Source organism: Hippocampus guttulatus, chromosome 23, assembly GCF_054856545.1.
Source record: "Hippocampus guttulatus isolate MCC_2025c chromosome 23, RoL_Hgut_1.0, whole genome shotgun sequence".
Taxonomy (NCBI): Eukaryota; Metazoa; Chordata; class Actinopteri; order Syngnathiformes; family Syngnathidae; genus Hippocampus; species Hippocampus guttulatus.
The window spans coordinates 1027098-1042017 of record NC_141283.1 but is presented as its reverse complement, the minus strand read 5'-3'; the positions used below and the strand labels follow the sequence as shown (position 1 = coordinate 1042017).

The 14920-nt window shown below is 44.9% G+C and overlaps 2 protein-coding genes and 1 long non-coding RNA gene across 9 annotated transcripts in view; 2 read left to right on the top strand and 1 right to left on the bottom strand.

Annotated features, from left to right (window-relative positions):
* Nucleotides 1-2305, top strand: part of LOC147185600 (sestrin-1-like) — a 36487-nt gene extending 34182 nt beyond the window's left edge. For all 3 annotated transcript variants that reach the window (XM_086104067.1, XM_086104069.1, XM_086104070.1), the window contains one exon: nucleotides 2-2305. In XM_086104067.1, coding sequence (XP_085960193.1) covers nucleotides 2-88 — 87 coding nt within the window. In that variant the 3' untranslated portion in view covers nucleotides 89-2305. The remainder of the gene's footprint in view (nucleotide 1) is intronic.
* Nucleotides 2306-2309: 4 nt separating this feature from the next.
* On the bottom strand, nucleotides 2310-13487 carry LOC147185598 (armadillo repeat-containing protein 2-like). Of its 4 annotated transcripts, XM_086104064.1 has the most exons (17): nucleotides 12841-13487; nucleotides 12689-12761; nucleotides 12241-12400; nucleotides 12004-12133; nucleotides 10096-10166; nucleotides 9560-9664; nucleotides 7324-7511; nucleotides 7148-7250; nucleotides 6833-7047; nucleotides 6403-6548; nucleotides 6212-6311; nucleotides 4846-5140; nucleotides 4641-4763; nucleotides 4443-4556; nucleotides 3223-3355; nucleotides 2840-2991; nucleotides 2310-2696 (listed from the first exon to the last, which is right to left on the bottom strand). In XM_086104064.1, exons 1-17 carry the CDS (start codon nucleotides 13056-13058, stop codon nucleotides 2584-2586), a joined length of 2439 nt encoding a protein of 812 aa, XP_085960190.1. In that variant the 5' UTR covers nucleotides 13059-13487; the 3' UTR covers nucleotides 2310-2583. The 4 variants fall into 4 exon arrangements, 2 of the variants coding, with proteins under 2 accessions (XP_085960190.1, XP_085960191.1); XR_015099434.1 differs by lacking the exon at nucleotides 2310-2696 and having other exon boundaries at nucleotides 2843-2991; nucleotides 4471-4556; XM_086104065.1 differs by lacking the exon at nucleotides 2310-2696 and having other exon boundaries at nucleotides 2845-2991; nucleotides 3211-3355.
* LOC147185599 (uncharacterized) lies at nucleotides 5044-8092 on the top strand. Of its 2 annotated transcripts, XR_015099438.1 has the most exons (5): nucleotides 5044-5153; nucleotides 5658-5738; nucleotides 6936-7057; nucleotides 7136-7229; nucleotides 7967-8092. It is a non-coding gene; the product is annotated as an uncharacterized LOC147185599 (long non-coding RNA). The 2 variants fall into 2 exon arrangements; XR_015099437.1 differs by having other exon boundaries at nucleotides 6936-7229.
* Nucleotides 13488-14920: the final 1433 nt, after the last annotated feature.

The following is a 14920-nucleotide window of genomic DNA, read 5'->3' as shown; positions in this document are numbered from 1 at the left end:
GGTCCATGTCAATCTGCTTCTTATGGAAGCGCGAATGCAAGCCGAACTTTTATACGCTCTGAGAGCCATCACTCGCTACATGACATGAAGTGCTTCTTTTTTGTTTTTTTCCCCCCCTTCTTTTTTATTTTTATTTTGTAAGTCCTGTGTCATTGTTGGGACATTTCAAGAAAACATTTTTGGGGGCAGAGGAGCTGGATGCAAAATCAGAACAAAAAGCAACGGGTCTGGGTTTGTTTTTTAAAGCCTGCAGTGCCAAAAGTGACCAGAAGTAGGCAGCACATGGCTTAAAAAAAAGCACTGACAGTATTCCAGCAACATCCCCTTCATTCATTTTCTTAATCACTGTTTTGTTTTTCTTTTCCATATCTCATTTCAATCATCATCTTTTTTGGGGCCCATACGTATGTGCCTGAACTCCCCAGCGCAGTGTGCGTATCCACGATGACGATAATGAGATGATGCTGCTCCCAGTGTTGTATTCAGCAGGGACAGGGAGGGGGAGGTCATATTGACCCCCCTTGTCTCAACCCCCCAAAAAAACAAGTTCACCATCCACTGCATTATTCCCAAATGTCCGTGTAAGCTAATTCAAGTCGTGTGTGTGTGTGTGTGTGTGCAAACTCATAGAACACTGAGCCCTATTTGAGTTGCGTGTGTGAGCATGTGTGTGTGTGTGCGCGCGTGCATGTGTTAAAGAAAAAAAATAGTTTTTAAAATTTCACGTGTCAAAAAAAAAGCGAGGCACTTTGAAGGAGACTTCTTGCTTCTGCTGTAGCTGATGTTATTTTTGACGTAACTTGTTGAACGTGTCATTGATGACATCGTCATTCTTCTTTGTTTAGTGGTTTATTAATTAAGAAAGACTGAAAGAATGAGGGGCTCCGGTATGAGGTTGGTCCGGGAGGAATGGCTAACACACACACACATACATACACACTCACACATGCGCACACATGAACACACTCAAACACTGCTAAGCTGTCTTCCGCGTTATCCCGGCTGCCTGGTCGCCCCAATTTGGAAGGCTGTGAATTTTACCAGTGAAATAAATACCTCTTCTCTAATCTCCATTCAACATTTTCTCGCTGTGCAAAAAAAAAAGAAAAAGAGAAAAAAAAGCAAGTACGGTGGTACCCTGACTTCAGAGTTTAATTGTGAGTCGGGAGATGCTGAAAACACGTAAAGTGGTGCTCTCAGAAGTGAAGGCACCACTGTATCTCCTAATCATTTTTTTGTGGCCATGCGTGCTTTTTGTCAGAGTGACTGTTTAAAAAGTGCTCTTTGGTGAGCAGTCCCCCCCCCCCCCCCCCTGGCCGGCCATGTTCCCGTTTGCTGTGTAAAGGGGACGACGCCGGCTCGCCATCAGGCTGATTTGCGCTCGCAAATGGTTGTAGCTGTGCTTATTCAAGCCTAACTAGTGCAAAAAAAACAAAAAAACAAAAACGAAATAAAAAAGCAGCTTTTGTTTTAATGAAACAGTTTTGTGTAAAAAAAAGCAGTCAAACGCTGCGTTTTTTTGTTGTTGTTGTGAGGGCGGATTAAGACAAGCGATGGCTGGGAGGTTTTCGACAAAAAGAATGGTACCGCTGGAAGTGAGTCGGAAGAACGTGAAAGAGATTTTTGTTTTTCAAAACTTCTGACTGATGTCAGTTACCGACACTTTTTTTTTTTACACAAAATCTATGAAAAATGGACAAAAATAAAACTATAATATTGAATTGTTGTGTATCATTTGTAGTGTTCTCTTATTCTAAACTCATTTGGTTACATTGAGCATTTAAAACGTCTCACCAGGACCGCACACTAGCTAAACGCCGATGGGGGCGGCACTGCACTGCCGTTGGTAGTGTAGTGGTTCACATAGCGACAGCTCAATTCAGCCATTGTTTGAACTAGAGGAGCTCATCTCGCTTGCCTCTGTTCCAATTCACTGAGAAACAATCGAAAAAAAAACATTCATATGTTAAGTTCTATTTGAAGGCCTCCCCCGTTGAGTATCATGACATCATCACCAGCACAATCACCATATCACCCCAAAATGCCTTCACATCTTATTTAGGATTAAAAAAAAATAGCTGCCTAATACTTCTTTATATCACGAGTAATGTTTCAATTAGATGTAAAGCTTTTTTTTTCCTTCGATCATGATACATGAAGTGCTGTTCCTTATTAGTGTTGATGTAACAACCATGTGACTTTGAAAATGCTGTTGTGGTTGGGCAACTTGTAAGCACTGCCTGCCCCCCCCCCTTGTCTGTGTAAATACTGATGATGATAATAAAGGCTTCGAGAGGCGACAGCGGCGCTTGCTTCGTCTGTGCTTTTTTTATTTGTTTACACATTAATGTTGCTTACCGAAGGACATTGAGGCAGGTCATCAAACGCACGCACGCGTGCTCACAAAACCAAAGTGATATAAATGTGCAAAAAAAAAAAAAAAGTGTTGTAAAGATATGTGAGGATGGACTTTAAAGTGCTTTCATAGAACAGTCACATGATGATGGGATTTAAAAAGTCACTTGCACAACAAAAACATTTGCAAATATATAAGAACAGTCCATATGCTATGATCTATATTATTCACTTTTCATTGAGCAGCTTTGATAGTTTTTGGGCAACAGGTCGGAACTCCAACTCCCATAATGCCCTGTGGTAGTCCTCGTCTTCCATCCACTTGACGACCTCTTCTTCATCTGAAGGCGGTCGATGAAGAACAAGAGTGAGGTGGGTGCGAAAAACGGTGGCAAGATGCAGCTGCAGTGCATGATGGGAGGTAGAGAAACATAATTCCATTCTCCCGTGATGCATTGCGATGCCCCGAGATCCCCCAACTGACCCAAATAGGATGTGAGGATCTCGAGTAGCGACTCGCTGTCCTGCGCCTCCACCGGCTTCTCAGGTCCGCTGCTCATGTTCCACAAGGCCTGACATAGTTGAGCCGACAGCTGCCAGTCACCTGCTCCCAGGTCTCTTAGGCAGTCTGTCAGCCTGAAATGTGCACACACACACGGATTGGCAGATTTTGTTCATAAAATATTTTTAAATTACGTTTGTTGTAAATCATGAAAATGTATTGAGGTTAAATACAATTGAACTGTAGTTAGATAGTGGCATACCACTAGCCCTACCAAACTTTGCACATCTCTACTTTTACAGTTGGAACTATAAATTGGGTTTCCACTGGACCACACGAAATGGCGGTCTTACTTAAATGCTTACTTGGTTGCAGCCCCTTCAAGGAAGAGACTGGCTCTGTTGGAAGGGTCCAGCGCCAGGTTGGTGAGAACCCCAGAGGCCGAGAAGCACACGTCCGGGTTCTTGGAGTCCAACAGTGTCACCACAAACCTGTGGACTGAGAAGGTGAGGTCAGCAGTCTTGTTTACAGCTCCAATTAGCCTATCGAGAGTGTGTACATAGGAAAGATTTTGGGTATTACAGTGGTACCTTAACGCGGCCATCTTGGAGGGGTGGTGGACTTAAGTCACGTGACTTAGTCATTGATTTGTAAAGACCTGATTTGAACTTGATGACTTATTCTGTGTCCATTTGTAAAACACTTTTATTTGTAATACACATTGAGTATTGTTTTTGTTTTTATTGTTTTTTAAAAAACGTTTTGGGTGGCATACTCGGAACACATTGGCTACATTGAGACTGAGGCTTCCTAGTCGAGCAAGTGTCACGGAGGAAACTCCAAAGATGAAAACATTCAGATGGAAAAAATGAAAAATACAATAGCAACATACAACGAAGTTTGCGACTCGAAGAGCAACGCAACATGACGTTATTCTTCATTCGTCTGACTAGACGCAAATAAGCTAGCTGTGTGAGCTGTGAAGCTATTCAGTTGGCTCGATTTGCTTCACGGTTTTGCTCACCAATAGCTGGTCAAATGGTCAAATATTAACTCGACCTCGTCCGTTCTGCGTTTAACTGCAGAGTTATTATTAATAATATATTTAATTATTTTTAAATGTATTATTATTATTATTTTTTTAATGTTAGAAGCGCGTTTACGCCGATAACAGCGCGCCACGCCTCCACGCCCGCAACCTGGACGTTTAGGAAAAGTTAAAAAAAAATAATCTGCCGGAAAAGGTCTTACTAAATTAAATAAGAAACTAAGAAAAAATACACCGGTGGAAACGGGCTTCTGAGTCAGTGAAAAAAATATTTAATGACTTCAAGATTGCATGACCTGACTTATAACTTTTTTGAATCAAGTAATGACCTGACTCGCGTTGCTTAAAATTTGGAGGTGACTTGACTTAACTTGATTTTTTTTTCTACAGTGACTGGAGAAGCAGAATTATAAATATTTGCTTGCAACTCATGGCAAAAAACAAAACAAAAAAAAAACACGTCCCAGTGACTGCTCATAAATTGGGCCACTTGTAAATGAAGGTACCACTGTATCAGTTAATGTGTTGATCATGAACCTCTGTTCTGCATTATAAAGTCCCGCACATCTTTGGACTGCGACAAGTTCCCGTAGACGCGCGTGGCCTCCAGCATGGCGGCCATGTTGGAGCTCAGCACCAACTTCAGCATCACTTGAGTGACAAAAAAGGTAAAAAAAACAAAACTGTGATTATTTTTTGCACTTTGTCTTCATTCTTTTGAAGTGTTACTCTTACACCGGGCGATGGCCAGCTGGCTGCGTCTGAGCACCGCGCTTTCTTTGCGGTAGAACGTCAGGTTGTTAATGGCGGCTGCCACGTTCACCGTGAGCTCCTCGCTCTCCTCCACCGACCTCAGCTCTGTGACAACACATGCGCACGCATGCACAGTAACAGTGTGAGGTGCTAACGAACATCGAAACTACCGCCTCCGATTTCTCACCCAGTGTTTCCATCAGCAGTTGGACGCAGGTGGTGTTGCTGGCCAGTGCGGCGCCCACGTCCTCATGGATGCACATGTTGGCCAGCACCCGGACCAGCTTCACCAACACGTCCTCGGCCTCCCGGCGGCTGGCCGGAGGCGGCGTCGGCGCCGGCTCCTCCTCCCTCAGCTGGTAGTCGTCGTACAGCCTCAGGAGGGCGTCCACGGACGCCTCGCAGCGGAAGAGCTGCTGGCGCGCCTCGTTGTTCTTGGCCGTCAGGTTGCCCAGCGTGAAGAGGAGACGCACGACCAGGTCCTGCGGGGGAGACGTGAGTGTTGACGCAGTGCAGTTACACACAGCCAACCATGTGAGAAATGTGCCGGAACATCTTTTCATTCAAATTGGGTCGTTCTCGCTGGTGAAGTCAAACCAGCATATTGGTCAAACTCAATCAATTATTGGATCAAAAGTAGAGTGTAATAAGTGATCTTACTTTTGCCTGATTTACGCTACACAGGTCAAGTTAATTTGACCTTGCTATTCTCTGATATCCAATGATGTCCACTTCTCAGCCTTTCTGTCACTCTTCCAGTCTCTCTCTTTCTTGCAACCAGGGTTATGATCGTTTGGGATTTTTCATTATAATTCGTTATCATTTAGACTTTTATTTATGGGGTTGGTTTTAATTTAATTTTATTAATATTAATTTTTTTTAAGGCAAGTGTGCTTTGTTTTTAGTATTAGTTTTAGCTTTTCAAAGAAATTATGGAGGAGTTGTGTCAGTGTGAGTGATTTAAAAAGTGCTAAAATCGTCCTCCTTCCCTCCGCTTAGGTGTCCAGAGTTTTCTCGTGCCTCCGGAAGGAGGGGGGGGCGGTAACTAAAGTGCCCCGGTGCTGTTCTGTCAGTCAAATGGTGAGCAGGTGCACTTGGACGCACGCGCCTCTCATGACCAACCCGCCCGCCGTCGTGAACGTGTAGCAACACAGGTAGAAGAACAGGACGGACTGTCCTCTCAAGAGGGCGGGCGTGTGTGTGTGTGTGTGTGTGTGTGTGTGAAAACGTTAACACCCTCTCAGCCACGTCTGAGTGCTTACTCAAGGGAGGCGGTCATTTATTCTATTCTTACTCCTGTTGGCGTCTGGATCATGTCCCGACTGGTCTCAACTGAAGCTCACCTTTGTCTGATTCCACTCAGCGTTTTTTTTTTTTTTTTTTGCCTGAGTCATCTTATCTGATGTGGGGATTATTACATGTCGACACGCACATTACAGACACACACGCGCACACACAGATGTAATGTCCTGTAAATGTGCTTGGGACCCGCCGTTTGTAAACAAGCTGATGTGCAGATAAACAGCAAGCTCATTTGACATCCACTGACTCACCGGTTTTTGGTGGTGTTTGCTCAAGTGTTCTAAAAATAGTTGGTAGCAGTCGGGGGTCTGCGCCAGAGCGAGGCAGCACTCCGCGTACGAGGAGAGTTTACTGAGGAGACAAGTAACATTCTCGACTCAAATGTAGGCTCAGTTCAATGACAAGCATCTTTTTTTTTTTTTTTTTTTTGGAAGCCGGTTACCTGTAGATTCTAGAAACATTGGTGCACACGTCTTGGTCCTGATGATAGCGCTGCAGAACCAAGCAGAGATCCGACATCAGGGAGTGGGAGACAAAGAAGGGACGGGCCTCGGTGTGGTCAGCCAGATTTCTCAGGGTGGCAGTCAGCTGCCAGAGGTCAAGGGGTCAAGATATGGGGAAGATTCAAGGTCATGATTAGTTACCCAATCGCGTAAGTCATTCACTATTAAATCAATGCAGTCGGCTGCTTTATATTTCCAACATTTTAACTCATTCACTCCCAAAGACGTTTTTAAACGTCTTTTCAGACTTGGTCCAAAATTGGCTGGTACTGAATGAGTTTTAATGGGCCATGATTTTTTTTTTTCCAAATGCAATACAATTCCTCTTATGTTTGTAAAATGAATTGACTGTCGTCGTACGGACCGTACCTGTACGAGGATGTGTCCGGCGATCGTCACGTGAGGCTCATCCACCCTGCATAGCTTCCGGATGAAATTATGAGCTGTGCTGATGAAGTTTTTTTCCATCAAGAGGTGGACGACGGCGACGTTTCCCGAGAGAAATTTCAGCGTGCCGGCGCCGTAAAATAGCGCTTCGCCGCACGTCGTCGCATCCTCGCGCAGCAGCAGCTCGAGCAGCGAGTCTAGACAGAGGTAGCCCCACCGCAAGCCCCCACCTTCACTTAAAATCCACAAAGTGCAGCTTTTGACATTTTGTGATCCCGAGAAAAGAAATGTGTTCACCTAGGACTGAGTTATTCTGGAAGAGGACGTCATTGGCTTCACTGCGACTGACCTGGAAGATAAGCTTGCAGATGTTGAGCAGGTTGGTCCCGCCGACGTGTAACTGAAAAAACCCCGCAAAAACAAGTCAATTTTAATTTAATTTTTTTTAAACAATCGACCCGCGGCACACTCACGGCGAGACACAGCTCGGCGACATGCATGTGGAGGCGCGGGCAGTTGAGGTCGATGAGTTGGAAGAGCGTTCTCAGGATACTGGAGCGCCTCTTACAGCGCTGTGGGCCCAACATGGCCGCCTCCTCCAGGGCGTCGTGGAGAGCAACGCACAAGTCACATAGATGATCCAGTGAGGCCTCGCAGCTGTCTGGAGGATTGTCGGAAAAAAACAAAACAAGTGTGAAGTTAAAAAAAAAAAAAAAGGATCGCGGTATTTGCAACTACTCTTGCGGGGGAAAATTTCAACCTGGTTTTGGAATGTGTTAGTGGGAATCTTTGTCCAGAAGAAGGTCACTAAAAGAGCCTGGCTCAATTTTTTATTTTTTATTTATAGTTCTTCCAAAAGGTGTTTGGGGTTGGGGCTTTTGTTTGCCTTGACACCAGAAAAAAATGTCATTCCTTTTCATGCCTTTATGGAGCAGCAAAAAACAATTGGCGCTTCCCCAAATAAGCTTTGTGTTTGTATGACGTGTCAAATGATTCATTCGACACATTAAAAAAAAAAAAATGACGACAAGAGTTTGCAACATATAGTTGCCAGATGTGGCTTCTTCAATTCCCTCATCCAACGCCACTCTTTTCTCCCCTATTTGTATTTTCCAGCACTCCGAATGCCCTGTGGAACAGACATCTGGTTTGTCAGATTACACCGGCGATTATCGGCGGAGATATCGTTCTGTGTGTGTGTGTGGTGCACCGTCGGTCATCTGGATTACACCGCACACTCCAAAGGCAGTAAGTAATCACATACAAGTAGAGTGTTGTTAACAAGTCTGCCAAATTTGAAGGAATTAAAAAAAAAAAAAGAGGATGTAAAATTATTAATAACAGAGCTCTCATCCCAACGACGCTAAAAACAAACCCATCTTGAGCATCATTTCTCAATCAAATAGGTGCCTGTGGCTCATCCAATGTCGGGAGTGGGTTTCATGAACGTGCGCACGGTTAACTTCCCTGAAAATGTCTCTCGATACAACCGTGAACGAGGCGATGACGTACCGGGTGGGACCTTAGCTCGCGCGCTAGCCAGTCAGCCATTTGAGAGCATGTCGACATCTTTCAATATTTGTTTGCCGGTTCGCTGAAGATACATCTGACTGCAAGCTGAGAAAATGGGCACAAGTTGTTTGAACTCAGGAACTCAACAATCTGGACAACTAAAATGTGTCCCCCGAAAAGTTGAATGTTGTCTCTTCACAATTGAGCACTACAACATTGTCTTTGCACCAGTATGTATCTTCAAACATACGAATCATTTTGCGGCGCCTTGAAGACGTTCAACATCGGTATGTGTGCGCCCTTGCTTAAGTCAACCGACCCGAGATGGGATTTATTTCCATTCACGTGGCCTTGGCCACCTGTGCTCCCACGCATCATGATCCCCCTGCCAGTGCTGCATAAATACCCTGACACTCACCAGATTGTTGAGCATCCCCAGCACATTTTACAGACGGATCTGCTGACCCCCCCCGACCTCGCCTTATGTCTAACCCCCCCCCCCCCCCCCCCCCCACCTCGCTGGCCTGTCTGCCCTTCGCGCTCCTGACTATTCAGATCTGTTTCCACCTCGCTTTTGAGAGACTGCTTGGACAATGACCAGATGTTGCTCCCCCCACCCCACAAACGTCTGGGCCGCCATCGGGCACCACGTCACACGATGTCCTCTACTGATCGGTGCACTTGAGGACAAAATCTGCCCCATCAATAAAACATTAGCAGTGAAATAACATCCTCCCTTTTCGAGGAAATTAAATGGAGCGGCACAATCGCACAATTCCAATCTGGTTGCTGAGGAAAGAGAAAGGGTGGAGCCCGTTCCTTGTTTTTTGAAGTACACTCATAAAAGTGTTCCCGGCATCGAAACTAGGGCTTGGCGCACTCTTAACACCTTGCTGCAATTTTGCACGTGTGAACTCACGAGGCATTGGGCAGACTAAATATTAAATATTTGAACTATGGAAATTACATTTGGACACTGTTGAAGTATTTTAAATGCGTTTGAAATCAAGGCCGGCAGACTGCATCATGCTAACACAATTTTTTTTTTATGGGTAACTTTATTTTTGTTTTACTTTGAGTTGCCTTTTTTTTTTTGAAAGTGTGAGTCAGAAAGCATACGGGATAACTTCCTGCTCAAGCCCAATGCCTGTCATCGGATTTGCCTTTCATCGCGTTTCCTTTTTGTGTCGCTCTTACCACCCGCAGCCGCCGCAGCCTTTAGCTGCTGGAGAAGAGGCGCTATCGTATCCCACCGCGAGTCGGCACCTGCGCTTGTGTTATTCTTTCCACTGCCGCTCAAATCTGATGAGAAGAGAGACAGCGAGAGCACATTGGTGAAAATGAACCTCCGCTTGGTTCACAAGTTCACTGTCCCTTAAAATAAAGCAGCAAGAAGATTGATGGCACCGGCGAAAAAAGGTCAACGCCTTTTATCAATTCGTATTGCGTCGAGATTCTTGATGAATGCCGCGCACGCAACGGTCTGGCCAATGCATACATCAATGCTTTGCGTGACACAGGAAGTTGCGGTTGTGGAAAGCAATTGTCTAGTCGATTTGTCTCACGCTGTCAAGTTTGTCTTTGGCAACGTCTCTCAAAGCAGAACTAGACTCGTTGTCTGTTCGAGAGATAATGTTGAGCACGTTGCTTTGAAAGGCAATTTGAAGTAGAACGGATTAAAGACACTGTATGGGGGGGGGGGGGGCGGTTTCATTGACGCCGTCTGAACGAACCTGTTCTCTGTCCAGCTCTGACCTCGTCGCTTCTGATTCCGGCGTCAACACTGGACTGCGATAGTCGGGTGCTTGGGGCAACGGGGAAAAACACACAAATATTTTTTTTCATGTGTTAGGCACTGGGACATTCAGAAGACCAAAAAAAACCAAAAAACAAAAAAACAGCTTAACTTGATGAACATTTTTTTTTTGGCTACTCGATGCTGCCACTTGGTGTCCCTCTTGCACCAGAATTGCTTTTCCCCGACGTGCACTCGAGTTAGTTGGGGTCTTGATCCAATTGTGTGAGTGTTTTTCTCAGCCTGACCTCGTGTGTGCGTGAATGTTTTATGTCGCGCGCCTGCATGCATCTTAGACCTCAATCTCCAACAGACAGGAAGTAAGACGCGAACTCTGCGGGCTGCGCGTTGGAGACTGTTTGTGCTTTGTCATCCCGAAGGGCGGTCTGCAGCTTTTGCAGGAAGTAACATAACCAACGACACTCTATCCAATCCCATAAGTCCTTTATTATTATTCTTTTTTAAATACATCCATGCATATGGCGACTACTTGTATCATTGTCATGTCATATGTTTGGCATGTTCACAAAGGGCATGTACAGGACCTGTTCAGAATGAAACGATAGGATTACAGGTCCCATCAGACATGACCTCATCCCTGTCTTGGGCCTCGGCAACAGCGCGCTGTAGCAATGACGCACGAAGCTGCCGGGCTTTCCCAAATGGGCATCCAAAATCGAATAAGAGAGCCATTTGGAGCCATAAAATGACATCTTATTGGATGCTTTCTGTCTGCGTCTATTAGCCGTCATTAGTGCTCCGCCCAGAGTGTTGAGAACAAAACTTTCGAAACTTGACAGTGCAAAAGAAGCAGATTCGCTCATTGCGAACCCCCCCAGGCTGTAAGAAGCATGTGATTCCTCCCAGCCAATCGTCCCATCTGTCCCTTCCCTATAGTGCTTATCCTATTCAGGGTCACCGCTTGGGATGGAGCTTATCCGAGCTGACGTGACACGTTGCAGAAAGCTGGGAAATTTCAGACTCGCTCTCATGTGCCCTTTGCTTGTGCGCGTTTCATCCTGCCTTTTGCATACAGTGAAACTCCTCTCCAACGAAACCTACATGGGCAAAAATACCCCCAAGTGTGAAAAAATCTTTATGCATGAACACCATTCCCACTTTACTGCCCCCCCGTTGCGTTATACGAAATATTTTTCTCTGCTCTTGCCTCGTGATGAAATTCACTTACAACGAAGTCTTCTAATCCAACAGTGACCTTTACTGCTTCGTTCGGAAACGGCAACAGCAACCACCACGCTGGTTTACACACGCGCAGTAGTACAGGAAGTATGTGTTATTGTTAGTTTCAGACGCAGCAAGAACGTTGCATTGCTAAAATGGCTAAAAAAAACGGATCTTTGGATGTCAAGCAGCTAAGACAAGAAGAGCTCTGACGCTGGAAGAGAGGGTAAAAGTGATCAAAATGAAAGTGTGTGTGTGTTACGTCTGATATCAAATTTGCTACAGTGAAAACCCCCCTGTTGTGAAAAATTTCTTGCTGCAAACATGATTTCATTGTAAAGGAGTTTCATTGTCTAACTCGAGCGACTCCAAACAATCTCGAAACTAGACAGACGGAAGCAATCATTTTGCCGCATCCTTTTGGCCTCTGCCGCAGGCGATGTTCTGAGATTTGATGTGAAATGTGTTTTATTGTTAGTACTCCCACCTGGGTACCAATCAATATGCGGATGGATTGGAACGGCAGAGTTATGTCCCCTCGTCCTGACACAGTCGACGAGGTTTGCGGCGGAAATTTCTAGCCCTCTCGTAATAGCTGCTAGTAAATCTTGTGTTCATCACGGGATGACAACTTGATGGAAGCGAGAGGAGGAGAAGCAAATACCTTTCCGTCTGACTTCTGCGCGGCGCACAGAAGTAAGGCGCGCCGAAGGCCTCCTTGTGGTCTCCAGAGACAAAAGCTTGGGCCGCTGGCAGCTTTTTCGTTGGGTCTTGATGTGATCTTTCTTGCAACGCTAACACACACACAAAAAAAAAGGTGTCTGGAGTGAGCGGGCAAAGTCGAAAGCAACTCTTTGTTCGTACACAGAGAATGTAAATTAAGGTCAGGGTTGTTCCTCACCATCTGCGTGCGCCGCTAAAGGAGGCAACGTCGTGAGAGGTGTCGCTCTTAAGAGACGCGCCCGCGTTCGCACCAACGGCCTCCTCGTCTCCAGCGGGTCGGCGGGAGGTTTGGGAGATGACTTGGAAATGTCATCATTGCCGAGAAATTGAATCTTTGTCTTCGGGCATGGAAACAACATACTTTTATGCTGTCGGTGGCAATGTCAGGATTTATGTTGAGCCAAGGTTTTGCATCATGCCTTTCAGGGTTCGATCATCCAAGGTCTTCTATTATTTATTTATTTATTTTTTGTGGCGGAAATTTAAGATTCTTCAAAAATTCTGAGAACAGAACCCATTGATTTTTGATCGGATCAAGTGGCAGGTGCTCAAGATAGCAGGATGGTCACATTGAGACGCTTCAAGGACAGTTCTCTGTTGCATTATTCAACTCAGTGGTCACTTACATGTTCCAATGGAGATAGGCGAGCCCCTGAACTCGGCCTGGAGTCTCCGACGTCAAAATTCGTTGCGTGAAGACTGTCAAGATGAAAAACAAAAGTGGAAATGTGTCTTAATACGGCGGATTTGGTGACACAAATAGAGGAGGAAGACATACCTGAAGGTGGAGGAAGGTCTGCTGCCGTGGTCTGCACGGACAGAGCTTCTTGCAAACAACTGCCTGTGTGCATCTCTTGGAGTGTGAGGTCGCTGGGTGGACTGAGCTCGGAGAATCCTTCTTGCTTCCCCCACTATCTCTGCACTCGTCTTCAACGAGGGGTGCCTTCTCGGCAGAAAAGGCCCGCACAGCTCGTATTTCCTCTCCGTAGAGCCCATTTGGCCGACGTGACCTCGGCTCAGCTCATGAATTAGCTCCGTTTTGTCTTCATTATTAAACTCCCGTTTATATTTACGTTTCTAACATGGTTTGCATAAGGGAGAATGGTTGGTTTTATGGTGGAACGGAGGACACCGAGCGAACGAGGAGTCCCGCGGTGCCGCGTCTCCATGGCGACCGCATGTTGCTGTGGTAGCGAGCACAACAAACGGGGAGAGACGGCCAATTGTGTGGTTTTATGATAGAATATAAACACAATGTCAGGAGGATATTAAATGCTTACTGTCCATGTCCAGGAAACTCCACCATATCAAGTACTAAAAAAAAAAAAAATAATAATAATAATAATAGTCGTCTTCCAATGATCACAAAATTGTACATGCCTACAAAAATATGACGCTTTCAAAGTTCGTTGAGTAAGCTACATTTTTATACGCATAAGCTACATTTTTATACGCATACAATATCATTTTAGAAAAAAATTGAAGAGGATCCAATCGCCGGTCGAAATATTCCGCCGTGACCTGGCAGTCGGCTTCAACTGTTGTGAGATCATCATCAGTCGACGGGATCGATGACGTCACGACCCGCGACAAGAACGGTGTCTTCTCCAGCTGTCAAAATACGGGTACGGTGATATCATTTAAATTGCATTGCCGACTTTCGGTTGTGTGAAACGGTAGATAAAAGACAAGACAGAAACGAGAGCTGCAAATGTCTGCCTTTGTCTTAATGCTCAAGTCTGGCAGACATTTAGTTGAATGAATCATTTTTACGAGCACCTGACCGAAAGTTGTTAATTGCGCTACCTGAGGTGGGCGTGGTACCTGAATACATTCAAAAGTATTGTAAAACCAACAAATGCCAATATTGCCTCAGATTTTAAGCGTGTGCACGTGTCGTTATGTCCATGAAACACAATTTATGCTCGGACATAAAACATTTAAGCATTGTTTTAATCAGTTGCATGGGATGATATGACAAAATATGTTTCCAAAATCCACCGCAGCCCAAACCCAGTACACTAACTGAACAGTTCCACACCAAAGTTGTAACTGGATAAAATAAAATGAAAGTTTTTCAATTCCATTGCTATTGTTAATGTTGTTTTTCGGAGGAAAAAAGCAAAAAGTGAGAGTTGCTAATCGACTGAAGATGATTGTGGTATTAACATGAGGACTGTTACTGATCAGCTCGCATTTTGTCACAACACCATATTTACCATGAAGTTTGTGACTGTATAACAATATTGACTGAAATAATCTTCATGGGTTCCATGTTGCATTTTTAACCATGAGCCTTTAAAAAAATAATATATACTGTATACTGTATATAAACACTTACTAATATAAACTGATTAATATGTCTGGTTGCCGAAAGGAAAGTAACCGCTACTCGTATCACTGTTATATGTTTATGTGAGAATTTTGATAATTCGGACTTTCCCTTGCTCGCCATCTACGCGATAAGACTTAACAGGCAATGACGGGTGGAACGCTGTAAAGGTGAAGAATGGGGCTAATGAAAGTAAATGCGCTCTGTCTGCTGGTTTTAATGGCGAGCGCGGGCTGTAATTCACTCCACGTTTGCACGGCATCAGTGATTGCACACAGGCCGCTGACAGCACCGCTCTGAAATCCCGCTTTGTGTGCGTCCTTCGAAGTTATATTGATGTGTGGTGCATTGTGACCGTGACCCTGTGTGCATGGGGGGCTTAATTGTCACTGACAGCTGAGGGGAATGGGAGCTGAAAACATCAATTTGGAGATACTTGCGACTGAAGTTGAAATACATTTCCTCATCGCGACGTCGTCAGTGCGTTGCACTTTTTTTTAGAAAAGGTCAATATTTTAAGAAAGAC

Coding starts and splice junctions, on each gene's coding strand:
- LOC147185598 (XM_086104064.1), bottom strand. CDS start 13,058: ATGGGCTCTACGGAGAGGAAATACGAGCTGTGCGGGCCTTTTCTGCCG. Junction 5,141..6,211: donor GCAAACACCACCAAAAACCG/GTGAGTCAGTGG, acceptor TCTCCCCCGCAG/GACCTGGTCGTGCGTCTCCT. Junction 4,764..4,845: donor ACTGCTGATGGAAACACTGG/GTGAGAAATCGG, acceptor GTGTTGTCACAG/AGCTGAGGTCGGTGGAGGAG.